Source organism: Monodon monoceros, unplaced genomic scaffold (genome assembly GCF_005190385.1).
Source record: "Monodon monoceros isolate NGI ecotype Baffin Bay Population unplaced genomic scaffold, NGI_Narwhal_1 Super_Scaffold_21, whole genome shotgun sequence".
Taxonomy (NCBI): domain Eukaryota; kingdom Metazoa; phylum Chordata; class Mammalia; order Artiodactyla; family Monodontidae; genus Monodon; species Monodon monoceros.
The window spans coordinates 83,606,544-83,631,120 of record NW_021703778.1 but is presented as its reverse complement, the minus strand read 5'-3'; the positions used below and the strand labels follow the sequence as shown (position 1 = coordinate 83,631,120).

Here is a 24,577-nt window from a genome sequence, read left to right as displayed (position 1 = left end):
AATGCCTTAAGGATACAAATAGAAAATACGTCTCATAAGGATACTACTAACAGTCTCCTTAAGCAGAGGAAAGGGACTCTGAAGTCTCCTCCTTTAGCTTAAAAATTCATGTGAATTTTGTATTCTATTTCATAATGTAGTCATGTTTGCTTTAAAGTTTTTCTACCAAATTTTTGAGCAAAATGAAGCTTCTGGAAATTGGTCCATGTTTATTCAACCGTGCAAACCTCTTGGCACACTGCTGCTGACTCCGAGGCCAGCTTGAAAAGCTTGGTTCTAAAGCACCAAAGTAACATGGCAAACACAACGAATGAGCTAACATTCATGACAGTGTGAATGTGTGTGCAAGAGGTGGGGGACAACTAACATTTATGTGCCAGGGAGGCCACAATAGCTTTTACAAGAGACTGAGAACTGGCCAAAAAAAGTTCAACAAAAGGTAGTTATGAAAACCATTACAAAGAAGAGGCAGACCATGGCAATAATTTGACTGTACGCAACAATCAATTAAGAGTTCCCTGGTGGTCTAGTGGTTAGGATTCTGGGCTTTCACTGCCACGGCCCGGGTTCAATCCATGGTCAAGGAACTAAGATCCCCACAAGCTACATGGACAGGGACAGGGAAAGAAAGTGTCTTAGGCAACAATCAATTAAGCCACTCTGTTTCCTGTTGACAAGTTCAGGGAAACAGATTATACTCATAAAACTATGCAATTTAGGGCTTCCCTGGTGGCGCAGTGGTTGAGAGTCTGCCTGCTGATGCAGGGGACACGGGTTCGTGCCCCGGTCCGGGAGGATCCCACATGCCACGGAGCGGCTGGGCCTGTGAACCATGGCCACTGAGCCTGCGCGTCCGGAGCCTGTGCTCCACAACGGGAGAGGCCACAGCAGTGAGAGGCCCGCGTACCACAAAAAAAAATAGTAGGGAAGCCCTAATATATATATATATATATATATATAAAATGCTGAGCCAACTGATAGCAAATTGACAGCACAAAAGGGATACCAGGGGAAACATTCCCAGAAAGGAAAAACCCTAGGCACTTTGGAATCACCACTTTGCAAAGCAGTTATACAACTATAAGCAGAAGCTAACATCAGTGCTGTGCTATGCTCCATTTAAAAAGAAAAGAAAAGAAAAGAAAAATCACTCACAGAATGCAACAGTGGAAAAGGCCTTAATCAGTAACTTCAACGTACGGTTCAGGGGTCTGAAGCCCAGTCAGCACAGAATTAAAACTTTGTTCTGTCTAGGGCTCTAGTCTAGGGTTCTTCTATTGAGGGGATGGGGGAGGTGAGAAAAGAGAATGGAGCAGGCACAGGGGTTGAACACACTAGGAATTGCTCCCAGCCTGTCCCTGTGTAATTGTGCCCATGTCAGCAGAGAATGGAGAGATCCTCAACCCAGCATGGAAAAGCCACCAGACTCCACTCCTCTAGTCATGCAAGGAGGCACCACTCTCCCCGTCCAACTTTCATGCTGCTACCCAAACACAGACAAGCTTAGTAAAACCATATCTCAAATTCCATTTGTTTAAAATATTATATAAAGTAGACTTAATAATTTGTCACAGGCTTTGTCTTTCCCCACCCGTATATATCCTTCACACTGATCAAATTCACAATATTTTTCTACATAAAAAGAATAAAAAACCTTATGTAGGAAAATAAGTCTAATAAAAACATAAACACATATGAAAGTAAAATAAAATGAAATGGTATACAATTATTATTGCCACTAACACAATCTTATATAGCTCTAACTAAATCATGGAAAAATTTAGAGTCAGCTGTATAAATAAGAAAGAACAACCCAAATCAGTGTGAATTTTAAGTGTGGTGGGATTTTCCAGACCCTCACATCTTATTATTCTTCTCTTCTTTCCTTGGGTTAAATTAATTCTGAAATTACATTGAGAAAAATGATCTCTGAAATGTTATTCATTCAACTGATTCCCTGGGGTTTTGGAGCACAAGCAAACCCACTATCTGACTCACCTCAGCCTACAACATTTTATTCTCTTTGGGGCAAAGGTAAAATAAAAACTGTGAAATATGCTCGAGTTTCATATCTAAATGATTTTAGATCAGAATCTCTTCCCTGTTGATTACACTATTCTCCAAATTAACTCTTCTCCCAAGATCTAGACAATCTTTATTGACAGGTTAATAACCAAAACACTGGGAGACCCAAGAAAAGCCTTCTCCTCCTGGTTAGCTCCCAGGACAACCTCTCAAGTCCAGGCCAGCTCCCAGACCCTCCTTCCTTTCAGTCCGGATTTTTCTAGGTCATATGAACAATATGCACAAATACTCGACAAACAAAGAACTAGTAATGTGAGAACTGAGAAAGTACTAACCAATCCTACAAGAGGAAGGATTTCCAATAGTATGTCTTGAAGGCATATTCATAGATAAAACTCTTTGGACTTTTAAATTATACTCATACACCTACTGCAAACATCCAGCATTTCTATATGATGAATTGCAAAAATGTCAGTTATAAAAAATAACCAGCTTTACTCGTTTATAACAGTTGCTCATTGGAAGTCATCCCAACCTGTTCTTTAAGTGCAGTAACCGTAGCATCCAATTTCCTTTGCAAGGACAGCACCTGCTCTTCGTACTTCCTCGTGAGGCCCGTAACGATGCTCTCATGCTGCTCCCTCGCACGCTGAAGTGATTCCGAATGGCGCAGGTCCAGCAGCTGCTGCTTCAGGCCGTCCAGAGCCATTTCAGTTGTTCTGGACTTCTTAGTCATCTAGTAAATACACACAGCGCACCTACGCTTACAGTATTCTGACTCTGTGCTCTCTTGATGAATTTTAACTCTAAAAATCAACCACGCTTAATTAAATGAAAGTAGAGAAGAAAGGGTCTCCCCATGGTGGCTCTAGTTCCTTAAGACTTCCCTAGCTGGGACCCACCAGGCCCATGGTTGCTGGAAACATTATTCACGGAGACAAAAAAAATCTGTAGTTGTTCGAGGACAGTGAAAGAGGATTTTGCGCAAATGATGGCAACACAGGTACCAGGCAAGGAATCTGCTGCTTCCATACCGGTCCCAGCGCTGTTTGCATCCCTCTTTGCTCCAAGTGTAGGGGGAATCCAATTGTTAGGTCATAGGTAAATGACAACTGTTTCCTGAGAGACTGATGACACCTGTCAACGGTCACTTACTGAAATGGAAGTTTTGAAAACTGTAACTGTATAGCTGTTAGGAAATAATTGTGTAGCAGGTTAAATAATGGCTCCCAAAAGATGCCCATGTCCTAACCCCTGAAACCTGTGAATATGTTATGTTACATGGCAAGGGGAAATTAAGGTTGTGACTGAATTAAAGTTGCTAATCAGATGACCTTACAATAAGGAGACTGTCCTGGATTACTAGGGTGGACACAATGTACACAGAAGGGCCCTTAAATGAGGAAAACTGAGGCAGAAAAGTCAGAACCAGTAACTTCTGGCTCTGAAGATGGAAATGAGCCATACACCAAGGAATGCAGGTGGCCTCTAGAAGCTGGAAAAGGCAAAAAAAAAAAAAAAAAAGTATTCTCCCCTAGAGCCTCCAGATAGCAACACAGCACTACTGACACCTTGATTTTAGCCCGATGAGATCCACGTCAGACTTCTGACCTTCTGCCTGTAAGGTAATAAATTTGGGCTGTTTTAAGCCACTAAGTTTGTGGTGATCTGTTACAGCAGCAATAGAAAACTAATATACTTGGTGATTCTGTTGCTTTTTAAATTTATGCTACTTTATTTTTTATAAATGTAATTTCTAACTTATAAAAAGATTACCAAAAGATTATGTAGGTTACGACATAAAAGCAATTCAACTCTTTAATAACTACCATTTTTCAAAAAGTTTAAAATGATGATAATCTATATTACACACAAAAATTAAAATTTCAAATGAGGCCTCTTCTTCATTCTGTTCCAGAGATTGCCTATTTATCCAAATACCACTTTAACTGCTTAAGATATTCATTCATTTGTTCAGTAAATAAGGTGGACACTTTGTGCCAGGCAGGGTTCCAGGCACTTAAGGACATGATGACAAAACAGCCAAGGTCTAAAGTCCTACTACTTTCTGGTGAGACAAGATAGACAAGAGCTTCCCTGGTGGCGCAGTGATTGAGAGCCCGCCTGCCGATGCAGGGGACACAGGTTCGTGCCCTGGTCCGGGAAGATCCCACATGCTGCGGAGCGGCTAGGCCCGTGAGCCATGGCCGCTGAGCCTGCGCATCCGGAGCCTGTGCTCCGCAACGGGAGAGGCCACAACAGTGAGAGGCCCGCGTACCGCAAAAAAAAAAAAAAAGACAATAACAAGTAAACAAAAAAGATAATTTCAGATATTTTTTAAATACAGTGATAAAATATGACACAGTGAAGGGGAGTAAGAATGTGAAGCAATAGGCTACTTTAGATGTAAGGTGGATGGGAAGTCCTCTCTGTTTTTAGCTGAGAGCTTAAGGACGAGAAGAAACCAGACATGAGACAACATTCTTGAACCTTTTCCACTTAAACATCCTCAGAACTAGCCACAAATCTCATCTAAAACCAAGTCACTTTCATTTTTAACCACCAAAATGGTATCACTCTCATGAATCACCCACCACCAGGCTTGGTTACCAATGACTTGTGACTATTTCCCACAGTCAAATGGCCACCCATCTCATTAATCAAAGAACATGCCACCACTTTCAAAGCAAGTCTGTTGGGGTTAGAAAATTTAGGTTCTGATGCTTTGTCAGTAACTGGCTTTGTAATCCTGGAAAAGTAATTTGACCTCTCCAAGACTTGGTTGACCATCCATAAAATGGTAAATACAATGCCTCACTAATCAAAATCCCAACAAGATTTTTTATAAATCATGAGAAGTTGATTTGCAAGATCTAGAAGAAAAAATGTGAAAAAGAGCTACTAAATACTTTAAGAATAGTAAGGGTAGCCCTTGTTTACCAAATTCCAAAACACAACATAAAGCTACACTCATGATAGTACCAGAGCGAGAACAGAGAAACCTAAGGAAAAAGAAATACACAGGTTACGTCAGTTTTGAACACTGTACTGACCACCTATTATGTGCCAGGCAGTGGGCTTATGGTGGGGCTACTAAGATGAGGGCCACCCGTTCTTGCCTTCAAGATGTTCTAGATCTGTTATAACAGATGTGATCATGTGGCTTGGGGAAGAAAACAGGAAAGACTTAGGAAAAGAAAACCCTTGAGCATGGGCTTGTTCATGAAATAGCAGTGTGTTGAGGAAAGGGCATTCCAGAGACAGGAGACACTACATATGAGTACATAAAAACAACAGACAGACTGTTGAGTTTGAGGAAAGTTTGAGAAGAGTAAGAGAAGAGAAAGGGAAGGATCAGACAGTCATCTCAACACCATACTTCACCCCACAAGTAAAGCAGGGTCATTGAAAGGCTTTAAGCAAGGGAAAGATATAACTACAACTGTACTTTAGAAAGATTACTCAGATGGCCAGATGAAAGAGTTAGGAGAAGGGGTAAAACATTACAGACTAGTTAAGAGGCTTTTGCAAAAATGGTAAAATCCTGAATTAGGGACATGTAGACAGAAATGAGGAGACCCAACAGAACACAGTGGCTGATTGGATGAAGGGGAGCAGAGGAGCTGAGGTCTCACCGCCCCCCGATTTCTGGTGTATAGATGACTAGGTGGATGGGAGACCCATTCCTCCAAGGAAAGGGAAAGGAATGTAGGCTTATGGTAGAAGAAGGTGTAAACTTCAAAGTTCTAAATTCAGTCCCACAATACCAAACGTTAAGTAACTAACATTTCATTGTAAGAAACAACTGTTTACCATAAGTAATGAAGATCAAATATTTACCTGTTCTTCATTGAGTTTTAATGCTTGTATTTGGGTCTCCAGTGCTTTTATTTGTGCTTCAAGCTGAATTTCTCTTTCTTTTCCATTCTGAAAGAGTTTCTGTGATTCTCGAAGGCTGAGGACCAAACCATCCTTTTCATCTAGAGTATTTAAAATTTTTATATAAATAATATGTTACTGTAGAGGGACCCTATACTGTAGAGGGACCCTAATTGTCACAATCTCTATCAAATATCAGATCTATATCACATAAATGTTGTAGTATTTAATTCAATTCAGATAATGAAATTCACTTGATTTCGAGAAAACTAGAAAGGTTTCAATTTTTTTTTTTTTTTTTTTTTACAGAACAGGAACCACTCTCTTCAAAAGTCTTAATGTATCCCTTTGAGGACCAAAAGGTCCCCTAACAATCATTTCAGCATTTGTTACTTGCGAAGCTACATAGATATGACAAACACCTGCTAATCAAATAAGGAATCTGAGGACAAATTACTTTCTATACATACTTGCAATGAACGCTTAAATTCACCTAATCTTATATTCTTACCACATACTTTATTGTAACAGTTCACAAGTTCTCACAAAATAAATTTCATGAGCATTACAGAAAGAGATCTTTTCACTGTCAAGTCTGAAATGAGCTGGAGTTCAGTCACAAAATTATTCTACAAAGCAAAGTTCAACACTGACCAAAACTACAGAAAGCATGAAGAGTAAGCAATTATAATTTGAAATCTGTGTTTACACTATGTGCTTCTCCCAGAGATGACTGCATTTTCTGCTTGGCACTCCCAAAGCAGTTCAGGATCACAAACTCTTACTTGGATTAAAACATTATGCTAATTTGTAGGCTCAGAAAATGTACTGCAAACTAAACACAAGTCTCTTTGGGAATTGGAGGTAAACCATGTAAGGATACAACAACTTTTTAGGATGGAATGCTATCAGCATATTTAAATAGTGTTCACTGATCCTAACAGAATAGAAAGAAGGGAAATAATGAGGACCTCAAAATGTACATTCTGGAGAGAAATCCAAGGCAATGGGTCAAAAGTCCTAGATTTTCGTTTCGTGCTGACTAATTGACTCTGAGCCGCTGACCAAGTACGTCAACCTCTCTAAGCTTCTTATTTAAAATGAGGTTATTGGAAACAATCTATCTAGCTCAACTGACCTCATACATGACAGCACCCAACAGTTGTTATCTTACCTTTTATTATCAGAAGCTGGTGATTCAGATATCTAATTTGACGTTCGCTTGCATTTAACTTTTCAACTAAATTGTCTAGTTGTCTCTCCTTTGCTTTGTTAAGAACCTGTAGTTGAATAATCTGCATATTTTCTACAGAGTCTGCTTTGGAATTAAAGACAATTTATTAGATAAAAGCATAGCAAAATATAAATTTGTGGTCATTTAGGACAATGTTTAGGACAATGTTTTTCAAACTGCAAATACAACTCATCAGAGTATCATGAAATCAATTCAGCAGACTGTGTTTAGCATTTTTAATAAAAAATGTTACCAAACCACAACTGGGGTCTGCTCACCCACACACAGTAAAGCCAATCTACCGACACCAGGTTCTGGTGAAGGAAAGTGCAGCGTTTATTGTAAGGTGCCGTACAAGAAGTCCGGGACAGCTGATGCTCAGAAAGCCCGAACTCCTTGTATGGCACCTTACAATAATGCTGCACTTTCCCTCAACACAACCCGGTGTCAGTAGATTGGCTTTAGTACACTCGGGCGAGCAGACCCAAGTTTTGGTTTGGTAACAAGATTAAATAGAATATATCAGAGTGTATCATGTAGTAGAGATCAGTATTATTATGTGAAACTTCTGTTTCATTTACATAATATTTATATAGATAAATATTATAGACCACATCACAATGTAAAAATTGTACTTCTTACTATGGTCACTTCCAGAAAAGTCACTAGTTTGGTGTATAACTCTGAATCGCTACCATTTTGGCTAATGAAAAATAAGTATAGGGAATTCTCTGGTGGTCCAGTGGTTATGACCCCGCGCGTTCACCTCCGAGGGCATGGGTTCAATCCCTGGTTGGGGAACTAAGATCCCGCAAGCTGTGCGGCATGGCCAGGAAAAAAAAAAAAAAAGAAAAAGAAAAAGAAAAGGAAGTATATATCAATTGCAAAGGAATAGAGTTCCATGCTTTCATAAAATTGGAAAAATAAAACTACATCAACTTCTATAAAACCATTTTCAAAGAAAATTTCTAGACATCCTTCTTAAACTATTTTATTTTAAGCAGGAATGAATGCATATTTATACTGGCACAGAAATGCTGAATTAATAAATTAAAGAATAGATTAATAAAGAATTTTGAGGTCTTCTTTCAGAAACAAAGTCATTTTAAGGACCACTTAAAAATCATTGGGGGAAAAAAAGAAAAACGTGATTTGTAGGAGAAGGATAATCCTTCAACTACACAATGACAAATATTTTTCATTTCCTAAAAGAACAATGCTTCTACATGCTAACAAATAAAACAGTCTTCTGTTTAAAAAAAGACATGGTTAAACCCCCAAATATTGAAGACTGAAAACTCTGTTACAAGTCAAACTCCTCTTGGGCCTTAGAACAGGGCTAGCCCAGAATAAACACAGTCTACAAGCCACTCCTCTCTTCAAACTCAATTTTTTAAACTACTGTTACTAAGAAGCTATAATCACTAAATTAGGCACTACCATTAAGTTATTTAATTAACTTCCAAATGTCAAATTTAGGCAAATGTGTAACTGACTTAAACAAAAAATAAATCAATGTGATAAAATGCAGACTGTTAAGGAAGTGATGAAAGGTGATATATGCAAAACAACCAGGAGCTATAAATGTAACTGAACACAGCAGAACTGAAAGAGTAACGCCAAGATATCAGGCTACTGTTGGGATACTTACTTATTTACTCAACCCCAAAACAGTTAGGCCATACACACTATCCACTTCCACAAAAATTCAGGAAAAAGAGAGGCTACCCCTGCACATTTGCTGATGACTCCCTGGGGGAAAAGGCATTCTGGCCGCCTCCCCGGTAACTATCCTGTAGTCTAAGCATGAGATGGAAGCAGCACCATAAAGTTAGGGCCAAAGTCCAGTTTTCCTGTTGGCACAGTGCCAGAAACCCAGAATATCCAGTATGACTTTCCCCCGCTTCTTAAATGTAAAACAAACAAAGAAAAAACTTGCTGTCACACTCTAGAATCACAGTGGCTCTTCAACACTGGAAGTCATTTCACATGCCAGAGAGTATGATAACAAAAGTTGGACATATGAAAACACTGATTCAGGCTAGTCAGGTACAAGTTTGGTTTTGAATGTTTAGATCGCCTCAAAATTCTCTAGTAGCACTTTTCTCATTCATATTGATACATACACTATGTAAAAGAAATTATTTGGGCAAGTGTCACATGACTAAACCTGAGATATAAGTCTAGTTTTAATTATGAGTATAAAGTAATTTATATCAGAGTTGCCTATTACAGTAAAACTCTAAAAACCAAAAGAAAAAATTAAGATAGTGGTTGACTTACATTTCTATATAACGAAAAATCTAAGATTGAAAGGAAAACTACATTTCACTTTCCAAATTAGATTGCAGTTAAAAAAATATATGAAGTTAATGAAGTCTTAACCAACTAAAATGACTAAGATATAATACAGCTGAGAAAATTTATTTTAATTTTTCATTAAGGAAAATTTCAAATATATAAGAAGGTAGAGAGAAGAATACAATGAATCCCATGAACCTGTCTCCTAGATTCAACGATTGTGAATTCATGGCCAGTCTTGCTTTATCTATATCCCCACCCAAACTTACCCCCCAACAACATGATATTTGAAGTCATTTCTAGACTTCATTATCAGTTTATTCATTAATACTTCAGAATATATCTCTTAAAATAGGACCCTTTAAAAAAATTCCATTATCATACTTAAAAATAATAATTCTTGAACATGCTCAAAGTGCTCAAAGCTCTCCAATTATGTGATTAAGAAATAAATATAAACTTGATACCTACTTTCACTAGCTCCTAAAAATTGCTGTTGCAGGCCTTCAAATGTGTCACTTCCTGCGATGTCCTGGGCTGGTGAGCCATTATTCTGGGCAGAAGACTGATAAGGTTTATATGTCACTTTATATGATTCCAAAGCTTGACAACTGGGATCTTGTGACATACCAAATTGCTATTACAAGATGATAAACGAAATTGACAATTAGGATTTGGTCTTTGCTTCAAAAATTATCTGAATTAGACAACTTAGTTTTGCTATAGAACTTAATTGTGGTACAATTACAAACTTTATACATACATCTTTGCTTAAAAATAGCACTTATTGTTATTTAACACTGTTCGTTGAAAGCCTGCAATTGTACTTTTGAGCATATAATGGGGCCAATTCCATAAATAACACTCAAGAATTCCAGTAAGATTGCAATAACAAGATACATATGCAATATGCATATGCAATAACAAGAACGTGATACAATGCTTCATATGTAATAAATACTCAATAACTTTTGTGGGATGAATAACATTTTATAGAGATGGAAGAGAAAATGACCACCTTAGAAGGACCAGAAAATTATCCTGTCATCAGGCGACACAGAATATCTATTGGCAAAATGAGGCATTCACTGTCATTGAGAAAGTCTAAGAAGAAGCTAACTGTATCCTAAGGCCTTGCTTCATCAAACTCTCCCAGGGAGCAAAAAAAAGTGTTTCTTTGCTCAACATTCATCCTGTCTACTGCTATATCATCACAAAACAGATATCAGCTCTGAAGCATCTGACCCAAAATCTGTGATGAGGTAGACAATCAAGGTAACTGACTGGTGTCATCTAGGATTAACCGCTTTCAAACTATATCAAGATACCTGAACGTAGCTTTTCACTGGAGCATAGTAAATGGTAGAAGCCAGAAGCAGCAATAAATGGAGATGGCTATTCTCTGACAGACTTAACTTTTAATGTTTAATTGTTTCCACAAAGTCTCTATTTTAAAATTCTCATTTAAGATTACTTAGATTGTAAACAGAAAACAGCATGACTAATTCAGCATGAGCCTGAATAAATGCACTCTCAACAATATTCGTACTTAAATCTTACTGTTGCACTTACGAATATTTCTTAATGACACACATACACAAATTCTTGAAAGTAAAGTCAAGTTCTTACAATACCTGAAAATGATTCCTTTGAGGATCAGAAAATGTGATTACATTGGTTGGTTGGCTGTTGAATTCCTGCCTCTGACCGCTGGCATATGGCCTAAAGTTTTCAGGAAGGTCATATAAATCAGTCTGTTCATATTTACTCGGAGGGCTATAACCACTACTGCCTTCATCTCCACCTCCTTCAGGATGATACCCAGGATGCTGGTCTTCAGTTCTACTTTGATTCTCTTCCCAGCCGTTGCCCCTTTTCTCTCCAATATACACATCCCGAATCTCATTGTAGTCCTATTAGATAACAAGAGTAAAAGAAAAGCACTAAGATCTGTTCCCACCCTCATCAAAGTCATTATCACACCAGATACTTACATTTACACTTGGAGATTTAGACAGCACTTGATGCTCATTCCAGTTCATCGCCAATTGCTCAGAATGATGTGGTCTTGAGAAAAAATCAATACTTTAGATTAGAGCCTATCACTTATTTGGACATACACATCACAAAGAACCCCAGGATTTTAACGTGTTTTCCCTCCAAACTTCATCTGAAAGTTTAAGAATTAGTCTACAATTTTACAATCATATCCATTATTATTGTCTGCAAGAGAATCTAAAGAAAAAGACATAGAATTGTGATATACAAGGGAAAGGGATTTGGGGTCCTTACTCTTCCTCTCTGCCATCCTCACTGCAGTCCGAATAGTGGAGTTCGGGGGAGGACAGGTCATCATCATCCAGCATATCGTGAGGAAGGTCTGTGAGTAACTGCTGCAACTGAGACAGGAAGGTCAGCGTCGATATCACATTGGCTTAAACACAAGATGCCAAACCAAAGCTGCCTTGGAACGAGTGATTTTGACTGTAGAAGTCAAAGAAGTTCCTAATTTCTCTATGTAATCAATGTCTTAAATTCCACAGGAATTACGTTCATCATTTCACTTGGGGAAAGGGAAACACATAAACATCAGGATTTATATTAGAAGGCTTTACCTTCTTCTACAAAGGTCTTAGATTCAAGTACACATACAACAGGATTTTCAAATTTCTTTAGGCAAACACAGCAAGTCATAATAATGGTACGATCACTGTATCATGTTGTATCATGTTATGGATTCTACCAGTAATCAGACCTGGAGAACTTGACAATCAGACACCCCCTGAGGGAATCTGAGTAGCCAGATGTGCTTTGCCCAGGTGATAAGGGTAGCAGCAGCAGCAGGTGGCCTAGAAGCCCTTAAAAGCTCAATAATGTGATAGAAACCTCTTGGGGAGTGACTAATTGGTAGACAGCCATCCAGTTCCAATGATGAAAAGATATACAATGGTTGGCTCTTATAAACAGTTGAGTAAAAAGAAGCTGTAAGATTCAGGGGTTTACAGATACCAAGCACTGTCAAAAGCATGACTCTAGGGGCTTCCCTGGTGGTGCAGTGGTTGAGAGTCCGCCTGCTGATGCAGGGGACATGGGTTCGTGCCCCGGTCCGGGAGGATCCCACATGCCGCGGAGCGGCTGGGCCCGTGAGCCATGGCCGCTGAGCCTGCACGTCCGGAGCCTGTGCTCCGCAGCGGGAGAGGCCACAGCAGTGAGAGGCCCGCGTACCGCAAAAAAAAAAAAAAGCATGACTCTAAAACTGACATAAAAGCACATGACTTTGCTCTCCATTTTCCTAGAAAAATTACATCTTTAGTATTCTCTCTTATAACAACTAGATAAATTCACTCAAGTTTCAAGATAAACCGTGATAAAGAGACAAATGAATTGTCTAATTTGTTGAACTTCAATATCTATAAATGTCTTTCTTCAAATCCCAATACAATAGCTTAAAATTTGTAATAATAAGATTCAAATATTATGTTACTAAAGAGTCAACAGACTGCTTGTAATGACTTCTCTTTAAAAGTTAAGCACCAGTTAGATTAGTAAGCTGACCAAGTCCCTCCACAGTGTGTAAATCAATCCTGTAAAATTATGCGATGAGTGAGTTTAAAGATATTAAATACTCTATAAAGCCCTGGAGGAAAAAAAAATGAGCTGCTTCTTAGTCTATGGAAGGTCCCCTCTCCAATTTCTCTGCCATTAGAATAAAAGAAATGAAATGTAGCTATATAACATATCTGGGTATTACATTTATAATCAAAAAATGTTCTTAAATAAAACGCATATGGTGAAAGTTAAATAAAAATATTCTAAGAAAGGTCTGAAAGGAATGCCCCAACTGTTAACTGAGTTTTGGTGAAGGCAAATTTGGGAATGGAAGTGGGGTCCGTGAGGTGGGGAAGGGGACGCTTCCTCACCCACATAACATATTTCTAACACTCACTGGATTGTTTGTTTACAGGTATTCTCAGTCCATTTGGTTCTTTAAAGATGCAACAAGAGAAAAATATTCTAGTCCAATGAAAAGTTATCATGATACTGATATTAACCAAGACCCTGACTTATTGATCACTTGCTCACAAAGGTAATTGAAACATCATTTTGAGAATTAGCTGTATTAGAGTTGATCCAAAGATATAAAGAATAAGAAACACTAAAAACAAAACAGAACACATCAACATATCAGTATACCACATGTGACTAAAGAGAAAGGTAACAAAATGATTTCACAAAGAAACAAAATTCACTAAGAAAAAATAATCTATGAGATCTTTACGGAAAAAAAAGAGTATACCCACATATAACACAGGGGAAAAAAAACAAAATAAATGTTTTGTACTTACATCACGTAAGGACTCCTGTACAGAAAGAATATTTTCTTCTAAACCTGCAGTGAGGTTTAAGTACATAGCCTTATAATTTAGAGGAACCCTGACAGGCACATCTAAACAGTACATTTATCCCCCCTCACAGAGACAGAAAAAGCTACGCAATAATTAAGCAGTTCTCGTAGCTTTCTTTGTGACACCACAAAATTAATCAAACTGGCATCAATGGAGGAAGATTAATTTGAGCATAAGCAGTAAGTTCATCAAAATGGTTCTGGATCCACAGGTAAACTTATAAGTAGCAAAATAATCCCTACTGTATTTAGTGTTTTATAGAATATTTTACACCTGTACTAACATTTTTAAATCATTTCATTCACCTTCAAAAAATTTTTCCATTAAGTTCTTTGGCAATAGGTGGGCCATATTCCTTGGTTTCCATAACTTTGAGGGCAGAGAGAGGCCATTCAGGAACAAAATCCCAGCCCCCCCAGGTTTCCATTCCTGGGATCAAAGTGTACCCTCCTCATATATACACTGTCAAATAGATTTTTCTTTGGGTCATTGAACCTTGTGCCATGAAACACAAAATTACAATATCAACTTACACATGTTACAAAACAGAGAATTTTAGAAACTAAATTTTCCTCATTAAAGATCCACCAGACTACCAAATATGGATTCAAAGACAATGATAGCAATCCTTATAAATGGCAAGATTTAATTCCACTCATCACATTTGGAAGAAATACTGCTTTTTGGTTGCAAATGCAATCTTCTTGGTGGGATATTATTGAATATCAGCTGGGTTTAATAATTAAAGAGATACCTTCCCTAGAAAAAAGATAATTTACCATTGCTAAGGCGCCTATTGAAATGCATTCTAAACTATTCTATAAACTCCTCTCCCTTTACTAATTCATGTGTTTGTTCCTGAAAAATAAAAAAATGAGGGCATTTTACTCAAAGAACTTCAGCAACAAAACACTTTACAATAACCCACATAGAACATCCAAAAAGCCTAGTTTAAGGGGAATGTAAAACGGAGAACATGTAAACCTTTCGTTGGGATTCTTCGGCTTTAATTAACTAAACAGACTGTCTTCAGAGTCTATAATCCTTGATATTCATGAAAGCAAGAGTTCTCAGATTACAAACCATACAATACATCTTCTCCCCAGAGAAGAGCAGCAAATGGAGTGGCCAACATTCATCTGTGTTTTGAACAGGTTACCCAACAAGTACACTGATGAAAAGATCCTGATATTTTAAAATATGAATTATTAAATAATGCTTTCATCGATACACACCAAGTAGAATCTTCATTTTAGCCTCACAGCCAAGTTAAAAACATCCTTGAAAAGGCCCAACGTGGGACTGACAAAGGGCCAAAAACCTTGATAGCTAGAGCTTTAGTCTATGAATTATACTATGCATGGAATTTTTTTTTAACCCATTCCATTAGTTAAAACAAATTTTACAATGTTAGTGGGGAAGACTTTGCCTAGATTGCCACACATCTGACAAAGAAACATGGCAACATTTACTAGACAAATACCTGCTACACTGCAGGTGACACATAATACAACTTTAGGCCTGGAATGAACACTGGAGCTCCTCCAAGCCAAACCTCTCCTTCTAAATGTGAGCACACCAAGGCCCAGAGAAGGTCAGGGGCATGCCCATGAAAGTAAGAATTACAGTCCCACGGCCAGCACCGGAACCTGAATCTCTCCATTCCCACTCCTATCTTCTTCCACATGACATTCAGTCAGTCACTGGAAGACAAGCTTCTACCTGTCCGTATACGAGCAAGCGTCAGTCTGCCAGAGAGAGTTCAGTGTTTTTGTCCCCACTGTGACAGTCCCTGAAAAATACCTATATATTATGGGAAACAGTTCAAAGGCACAATCGAGATAAAGTATAAGAAATTGCTAAAAGAAAACAGAATATGACAGGAACAAAAAAATACAATATGAACACTCAACCATTTGTTTCTTTGCTTTTCTTACGTGACGACGAGAAAATTCCACTAAATAAGTCAAATAATATTGTATAAAATGTAAACAAATGCTAGCCTTACAACTCCCCCTAGTGGGGACAAAATATCAAAAATGTTTCCAGAAGTAACATCAAACAAGGCAGTTAAAAGTGGAAGAAAGGCTATGCAATGGAAAGCCTAACCTCTAAAATACACGATTCCAAGCTCAATTGAGCTTATTATTCTACTAGAGAAGTACTGATATAAAAACTAAGAGAGACTCAAATCAGTATTCCCAGGTACAAGTGTCTGTCTGCCATCTGCTACTCAAACCGCTTACCTTTCTACTCAAGATCATTTTGCAGGCTTCAAATAATATCGTCACTCAATGAAGGATCATCAGCAAGTATTATCTTGATAAGCACAGATTACTAAGTACTTCTGCCCCAAACCACCAGCTCCAAAATACATACTTACATACATAATTTTACCATCTAGAACCAAGCAATAATCCCAGAGCTACTTCTGGTGACACTGCAGAAAGTACAGGTACGCACCAGCAAACTATGAGATCCCAACTGTGGCTTTATCAGTAACTTTGAAGCTTACAGCAACTGCAGTGACAACAACTATATGTCTGTAATATTCAATGATGAAATTGCAAAGTATAGTAACTTTAGGTGAAAAATATTTTGCAAAATCATATTGTTACATTATGAATGAGTTAATGAAAAAACTTTTGAAGTCCTCTTCTCTGGGCCAGCTTTACAAGTAGAAGTTTGCCTAGAGTACTTTGGATGAGGTCTACTTAGTAGGTGTCCTTCTTGTTACATCAGCAGTTCTCAAAGTAACGTGCTCCAAGAAGTTGTGAGGAAAATGAGTGAAACGAATATTAATTACTATGGTACTATATCTCCATGGTATTCTCACCCTTCCTCACCTGCACCCTAATTTGCTCTGTTTACTGTGGAGGAGATGGAGTTTCCGGTGAAACACTGGGTGAGGCTGTGGGTTATGCATTTCTTTGCTATGCCTTGGAACACAGTGGTCAAGTTTTTACCAATAGACCATTTAGAACTGTAGTGATTTAGAAATGATTATAGTGCCTTACTTTTCTGCAAAATTCTTGGAGGTTGTCTCAAAATATGGGTCTATCTGTAGTGGTCTGTGGCTTGAGATTCCACTGGTCTAAATGTCCTCTGAATACTGAATCACTTTACTAAATCCTTTCCCTTTCCGAAGATTAAATGCATTCTCCATTTACTCTTCAATGCAAACAATGGAGGGAAGAGAAACGCAAAAGTCCAGATCATCACTGCAGAGCTGCTAATTAGGATGGCAAGGAGGTTGGAATTTGACTATGGCTTATTCACTGACTTATGGGCAAGTGTGGACAACACCCCAGCTGATCTCAAAGCACCCAAATCGAACAGTTTGGTAAAGCAGATTGTATTAGCAACTGGCCATTCACACTAGACGGTCAAAATCAGGATTATTCTGCCATTTACAGAGAGGGGATCTCACAAATCCTTAGCAGGGTAGCCTATGAGTCAGATACGGCCTGCTTGGCTAGCTCTACAGCACATCCTTGTGATGCAAGCATTCCACCTACATAAATGAATTAAATACAAAGCGATTCATTAAGTAGAGAAAGCAATGTGTATTAGCCTACTACTAACACTAAATCCACCTGGCAATCCCAAAGCTACCAACCAGGCAGGCATGAAAAGACCATTCTTTTCTTTAACCACTTAAGGCTGTAAACTACTCTGTTATCGTAGGGTCAGGGAGATTGAGGAAGTGGAAAAGGCTTCTGGATATGAAAACGAACTTAGGTGTGATCAACCAATTTATTATTTTAACTTGCTTTGACAAAATATACATACAGCTGAATTTTTATGAATAGTTCTGAATTTTACTGCTGAAACTCTCTAACCTCTGATCTCAATTCTTCCCTTGTAGCAATTTTTTTAAAAAAAGGTAAAAATACTTTTTACTAACATGAAACAATTTTTATTAATATGACCCATAATCATCACATTAGAGTCAAGTTAGCTAAATATTCTTTTCTTCCACTCTGCTAGAAACACTCATTCTTAGATACTTCACCTCTTAACAACACCTTTTACTCTGGAAATTCCCTACCCTACCCCAGCACATAATCTACCAAGAAGTGATCCCACTGGCTATTGTCCATAGCAGCGGGCCCCAGCCCGCTTTGGCACCAGGGACCGGTTTTGTGGAAGACAATTTTTCCATGGAGCGGGTGGTGGCGGGGAGTGGTCCAGGCGGTAATGTGGGTGATGGGGGACCATGGGGAGTGGCAGATGAAGCTTTGCCTGCTGGCCCACTGCTCACCTCCTGCTGTGCGGCCCGGTTCCTAACAGGCCACCGACCAGTTCCCGTCCACAGCCTGGGGACTGGGGACTCCTGTTCTATATCATCTAGAATTTACTGCCTCCTTAACTAATACCCCCTTTAAAACTTTCACCACACAACACACCTGGCAGTACATTCTCTCTAATACCCTACCCATCTTTTCCAATGAAAAAAATCACCTGTCAGATTATTTTTTCTCCTTCTTTAAAATCTACTATAGTAACTACTTAAACAGATCCTCTCAAAAATCCCAGTAGCTAAATTACAGAGAACTACCCAAAAGCCATCAAGGTCGTGAAAACCTCATGCTGTGAGTTCACAAAGTAACAGAAAATCCTCACCCCCCCCCCCCCCCGCCCTTGCCACCAACAATTGTTGGTGAAGGCCCCTGTCAAAATCCAGAAACCCTGGAAAGGGTCACAAACTCCAGTGCCCTCAGTGACTTGGCAGAGAATTTACAAGAATGAAGCTGGCAGGACCAAGTGCACAAGCCCATGTCAGGAGGTGGAGGGGGGTTGGGCGGGAGGGACTGTGGCCAGCTCGGACGGGAGAGCCACTGCCCAGCTCCAGCCCACTTGCTGCCATGTGCAGACACGTGCCACATGTGGCCCAGGCTTAGGATGTTTCAAGACAGGTCAGAAATTCTGGATTACTACATGAAATTTTCTAATCTTTAAATACAGATTCAATTTTTTAAAAACATTGTGCAACCAAACAATACATGTCTATGGACAAAATCCACTCAGAGACAGATGCCAGCTTTCTGTCTCTACCCTAACTCTATTGCCAGCCACGTGGGCAACTGACCCTACTCTTTGCTTCCTATTAATACAAATGGTCCACGGTGACTCTTAAAAAGAATTACTTTACATATTAGAAAATGGGTCATATGATGGAAGCAAACTAAGTGTGCATCGACAGATGAATGGATAAAGATGTGATGTATGTACACAATGGAATATTCCTAAGCCATAAAAAAGAATGAAATAATGCCATTTGCAATAACATGGATGGACCTAGAGATTATCATACTAAGTGAAGTAAGTCAGACAGAGAAAGACAAATATCATATGATATCACTTATATGTGGAATCTAGAAAAATGATACAAAGGAACTTATTTACAAAACAGAAATAGACTCACGGACATGGAAAACAAACTTATCGGAGGAGGAACCAAGATGGCGGAGTAGAAGGACGTGCTCTCACTCCCCCTTGCGGGAACACCAGAATCACAACTAGCTGCTGGACAATCATCGACAGGAAGACACTGGAACTCACCAAAAAGATACCCCACATCCAAAGACAAAGGAGAAGCCACAATGAGACGGTAGGAGGGGTGCAATCACAGCAAAATCAAATCCCATAACTGCTGGGTGGGTGACTCACAGACTGGAGAACACTTATACCACAGAAGTCCACCCACTGGAGTGAAGGTTCTGAGTCCCACGTCAGGCTTCCCAACCTGGGGGTCCGGCAACAGGAGGAGGAATTCCTAGAGAATCAGACTTTGAAGGCTAGTGGGAATTGACTGCAGGACTTCGACAGGACTGGGGGAAACAGAGACTCCACTCTTGGGGGGCACACACAAAGTAGTGTGCGCATCGGGACCCAGGGGAAGGAGCAGTGACCCCGGGGCAGACTGAACCAGACCTACCTGCTAGTGTTGGAGGGTCTCCTGCAGAGGCAGGGGGGGCTCTGTTTCACCATGGGGACAAGGACACTGGCAGCAGAAGTTCTGGGAACTACTCTTTGGCGTGAGCCCTCCCAGAGTCTGTCATTAGCCCCACCAAAGACCCCAGGTAGGCTCCAGTGTTGGGTTGCCTCAGGCAAAACAACCAATAGGGAGGGAACCCAGCCCCACCTGTCAACAGTCAACTGGATTAATGTCTTACTGAGCTCTGCCCACCAGAGCAACAGTCAGCTCTACCCACCACCAGTCCCTCCCATCAAGCCTCTTAGATAGCCTCATCCACCAGAGGGCAGACAGCAGAAGCAAGAAGAACTACAGTCTTGCAGCCTGTGGAACAAAAACCACATTCACAGAAAGATAGACAAGATGAAAAGGCAGAGGGCTATGTACCAGATGAAGGAACAACATAAAACCCCAGAAAAACAACTAAATGAAGTGGAGATAGGCAACCTTCCAGAAAAAGAATTCAGAATAATGATAGTGAAGATGATCCAGGACCTTGGAAAAAGAAAGGAAGCAAAGATCGAGAAGATGCAAGAATGTTTAACAAAGACCTAGAAGAATTAAAGAACAAACAAACAGAGATGAACAATACAATAACTGAAATGAAAACTACACTAGAAGGAATCAAGAGCAGAATAACTGAGGCAGAAGAACGGATAAGTGACCTGGAAGACAAAATGGTGGAATTCACTGCTGCAGAACAGACTAAAGAAAAAAGAATGAAAAGAAATGAAGACAGCCTAAGAGACCTCTGGGACAACATTAAACACAACAACATTCGCATTATAGGGGTCCCAGATGGAGAAGAGAGAGACAAAGGAACAGAGAAAATATTTGAAGAGATTATAGTCGAAAACTTCCCTAACATGGGAAACAAAATAGCCACCCAAGTCCAGGAAGCGCAGAGAGTCCCATACAGGATAAACCCAAGGAGAAACACACCAAGACACATAATAATCAAACTGGCAAAAATTAAAGACAAAGAAAAATTATTGAAAGCAGCAAGGAAAAATTGACAAATAACATACAAGGGAACTCCCATAAGGTTAACAGCTGATGTCTCCACAGAAACTCTTCAAGCCAGAAGGGAGTGGCATGATATACTTAAAGTGATGAAAGGGAAGAACCTACAACCAAGATTACTCTACCTGGCAAGGATCTCATTCAGATTCGATGGAGAAATGAAAAGCTTTACAGACAAGCAAAAGCTAAGAGAATTCAGCACCACCAAACCAGCTCTACAACAAATGCTAAAGCAATTTCTCTAAGTGGGAAACACAAGAGAAGAAAAGGACCTACAAAAACAAACCCAAAACAACTAAGAAAATGGTCACAGGAACATACATATCGATAATTACTTTAAACGTGAATGGATTAAATGCTCCAACCAAAAGACACAGGCTCGCTGAATGGATACAAAAACAAGACCTATACATATGCTGTCTACAAGAGACCCACTTCAGACCTAGGGACACATACAGACTGAAAGTGAAGGGATGGAAAAAGATATTCCATGCAAATGGAAATCAAAAGAAAGCTGGAGTAGCTATATTCATATCAGATAAAATAGACTTTAAAATAAAGAATGTTACAAGAGACAATGAAGGACACTACATAATGATCAAGGGATCAATCCAAGAAGAAGATATAACAATTATAAATATATATGCACCCAACAGAGGAGCACCTCAATACATAAGGCAACTGCTAACAGCTGTAAAAGAGGAAATTGACAGAAACACAATAATAGTGGGGGACTTTAACACCTCACTTACAGCAATGGACAGATCATCCAAAATGAAAATACATAAAGAAACAGAAGCTTTAAATGACACAATAGACCAGATAGATTTAATTGATACTTATAGGACATTCCATCCAAAAACAGCAGATTACACTTTCTTCTCAAGTGTGCATTGAACATTCTCCAGGATAGATCACATCTTGGGTCACAAATCAAGCCTCAGTAAATTTAAGAAAATTGAAATCATATCAATAACCTTTTCTGACCACAACGCTATGAGATTAGAAATCAATTACAGGGCAAAAAACCTAAAAAACACAAACACATGGAGGCTAAACAATACATTACTAAATAACCAAGAGATGACTGAAGAAATCAAAGAGGAAATCAAAAAATACCTAGAGACAAATGACAATGAAAACACGACGACCCAAAACCTATGGGATGCAGCAAAAGCAGTTCTAAGAGAGAAGTTTATAGCTATACAAGCCTACCTCAGGAAACAAGAAAAATCTCAAGTAAACAATCTAACCTTACACCTAAAGGAACTAGAGAAAGAAGAACAAACAAAACACAAAGTTAGCAGAAAGAAATCATAAAGATCAGAGCAGAAATAAATGAAATAGAGACAAAGAAAACAATAGCAAAGATCAGTAAAACTAAAAGCTGGTTCTTTGAGAATATAAACACAACTGATAAACCATTAGCCAGACTCATCAAGAAAAAGAGGAAGAGGACTCAAATCAATAAGATTAGAAATGAAAGAGGAGAAGTTACAACAGACACTGCAGAAATACAAAGCACCCTAAGAGACTACTACCAGCAACGTTATGCCAATAAAATGGACAACCTGGAAGAAATGGACAAATTCTTAGAAAGGTATAACCTTCCAAGACTGAACAACGAGGAAACAGAAAATATGAACAGACCAATCACAAGTAATGAAATTGAAACTGTGATTAAAAATCTTCCAACAAACAAAAGTCCAGGACCAGATGGCTTCACAGGTGAACTCTATGAAACATTTAGAGAAGAGCTAACACCCATCCTTCTCAAACTCTTCCAAAAAATTGCACAGGAAGGAAAACTCCCAAACTCATTCTATGAGGCCACCATCACCCTGATACCAAAAACAGACAGACCAATATCACTGATGAATATAGATGCAAAAATTCTCAACAAAATACTAGCAAACAGAATCCAACAACACATTAAAAGGATCATACACCACGATCAAGTGGGATTTATCCCAGGGATGCAAGGATTCTTCAGTATATGCAAATCAATCAATGTGATACACCATATTAACAAATAGAAGAATAAAAACCATATGATCAGCTCAATAGATGCAGAAAAAGCTTTTGACAAAATTCAACACCCATTTATGATAAAAAGTCTCCAGAAAGTGGGCATAGAGGGAACCTACCTCAACATAATAAAGGCCATATATGACAAACCCACAGCAAACATCATTCTCAATAGTGAAAAACTGAAAGCATTTCCTCTAAGATCAGGAAGGAGACAAGGATGTCCACTCTCACAACTATTATTCAACATAGCTTTGGAAGTCCTAGCCATGGCAATCAGAGAAGAAAAAGAAATAAAAGGAATACAAATTGGAAAAGAAGAAGTAAAACTGTCACTGTTTGCAGATGACATGATACTATACATAGAGAATCCTAAAAATGCCACCAGAAAACTACTAGAGCAAATCAATGAATTTGGTAAAGTTACAGGATACAAAATTAATGCACAGAAATCTCTGGTATTCCTATACAGTAATGATGAAAAATCTGAAATAGAAATTATGGAAACATTCCCATTTACCATTGCAACAAAAAGAATAAAATATCTAGGAATCAACCTAGGAGACAAAAGACCTGTATTCAGAAAACTATAACACACTGATGAAAGAAATTAAAGATGATACCAACAGATGGAGAGATATACCATGTTCTTGGATTGGAAGAATCAATATTGTGAAAATGACTATACTACCCAAAGCAATCTACAGATTCAATGCAATCCCTATCAAATTACCATTGGCATTTTTTATGGAACTAGAACAAATCATCTTAAAATTTGTATGGAGACACAGAGACTCTGAATAGCAAAAGCAGTCTTGAGGGAAAAAAACAGAGCTGGAGGAATCAGACTCCCTGACTTCAGACTATACTACAAAGCTACAGTAATCAAGACAATATGGTACTGGGACAAAAACAGAAACATAGATCAATGGAACAAGATGGAAAGCCCAGAGATAAACCCACACACCTATGGTCAACTAATCTATGACAAAGGAGGCAAAGATATACAATGGAGAAAAGACAGTCTCTTCAATAAGTGGTGCTAGGAGAACTGGACAGCTACATGTAAAAGAATGAAAATAGAACACTCCCTAAAACCATACACAAAAATAAACTCAAAATGGATTTGAGACCTAAGTGTAAGACCAGACACTATAAAACTCTTAGAGGAAAACAGAGGAAGAACATTCTTTGACATAAATCACAGCAAGATCTTTTTTGATCCACCTCCTAGAGTAATGGAAATAAAAACAAAAATAAACAAATGGGACCTAATGAAACTTCAAAGCTTTTACACAGCTAAGGAAACCATAAACAAGGCAAAAAGACAACCCTCAGAATGGGAAAAAACATTTGCAAACGAATCAACAAAGGATTAATCTCCAAAATATATAAACAGCTCATGCAGCTCAATATTAAAGAAACAAACAACCCAATCCAAGAATTGGCAGAAGACCTAAATAGACATTTCTCCAAAGAAGATATACAGATGGCCAAGAAGCACACGGAAAGCTGCTCAACATCACTAATTATTAGAGAAATGCAAGTCAAAACTACAATGAGGTATCACCTCACACCTGTTAGAATGGACATCATCAGAAAATCTACAAACAACAATTGCTGGAGAGGGTGCGGAGAAAAGAGAACCCTCTTGCACTGTTGGTGAGAATGTAAACTGATACAGCCACTATGGAGAACAGT

General features: G+C 38.7%; 1 protein-coding gene across 6 annotated transcripts in view; it reads right to left on the bottom strand.

Annotated features, from left to right (window-relative positions):
- CEP152 (centrosomal protein 152) overlaps nt 1-24,577 on the bottom strand; it is a 163,543-nt gene that overhangs the window by 129,511 nt on the left and 9,455 nt on the right. For 4 of the 6 annotated variants that reach the window (XR_003796092.1, XM_029239614.1, XM_029239616.1 and 1 more), the window contains exons 3-9: nt 11,732-11,838; nt 11,434-11,506; nt 11,074-11,352; nt 9,911-10,076; nt 7,079-7,222; nt 5,866-6,005; nt 2,561-2,761 (exon numbers count right to left, since the gene is read on the bottom strand). Coding sequence is in view for 5 of the 6 variants with exons in the window: in XM_029239614.1 (XP_029095447.1) it covers nt 2,561-2,761; nt 5,866-6,005; nt 7,079-7,222; nt 9,911-10,076; nt 11,074-11,352; nt 11,434-11,506; nt 11,732-11,838 (1,110 nt within the window). In the remaining variant the exon portion in view is untranslated. The remainder of the gene's footprint in view (nt 1-2,560; nt 2,762-5,865; nt 6,006-7,078; nt 7,223-9,910; nt 10,077-11,073; nt 11,353-11,433; nt 11,507-11,731; nt 11,839-24,577) is intronic. The other 2 variants (XM_029239618.1, XM_029239615.1) reach the window with 1 other exon arrangement.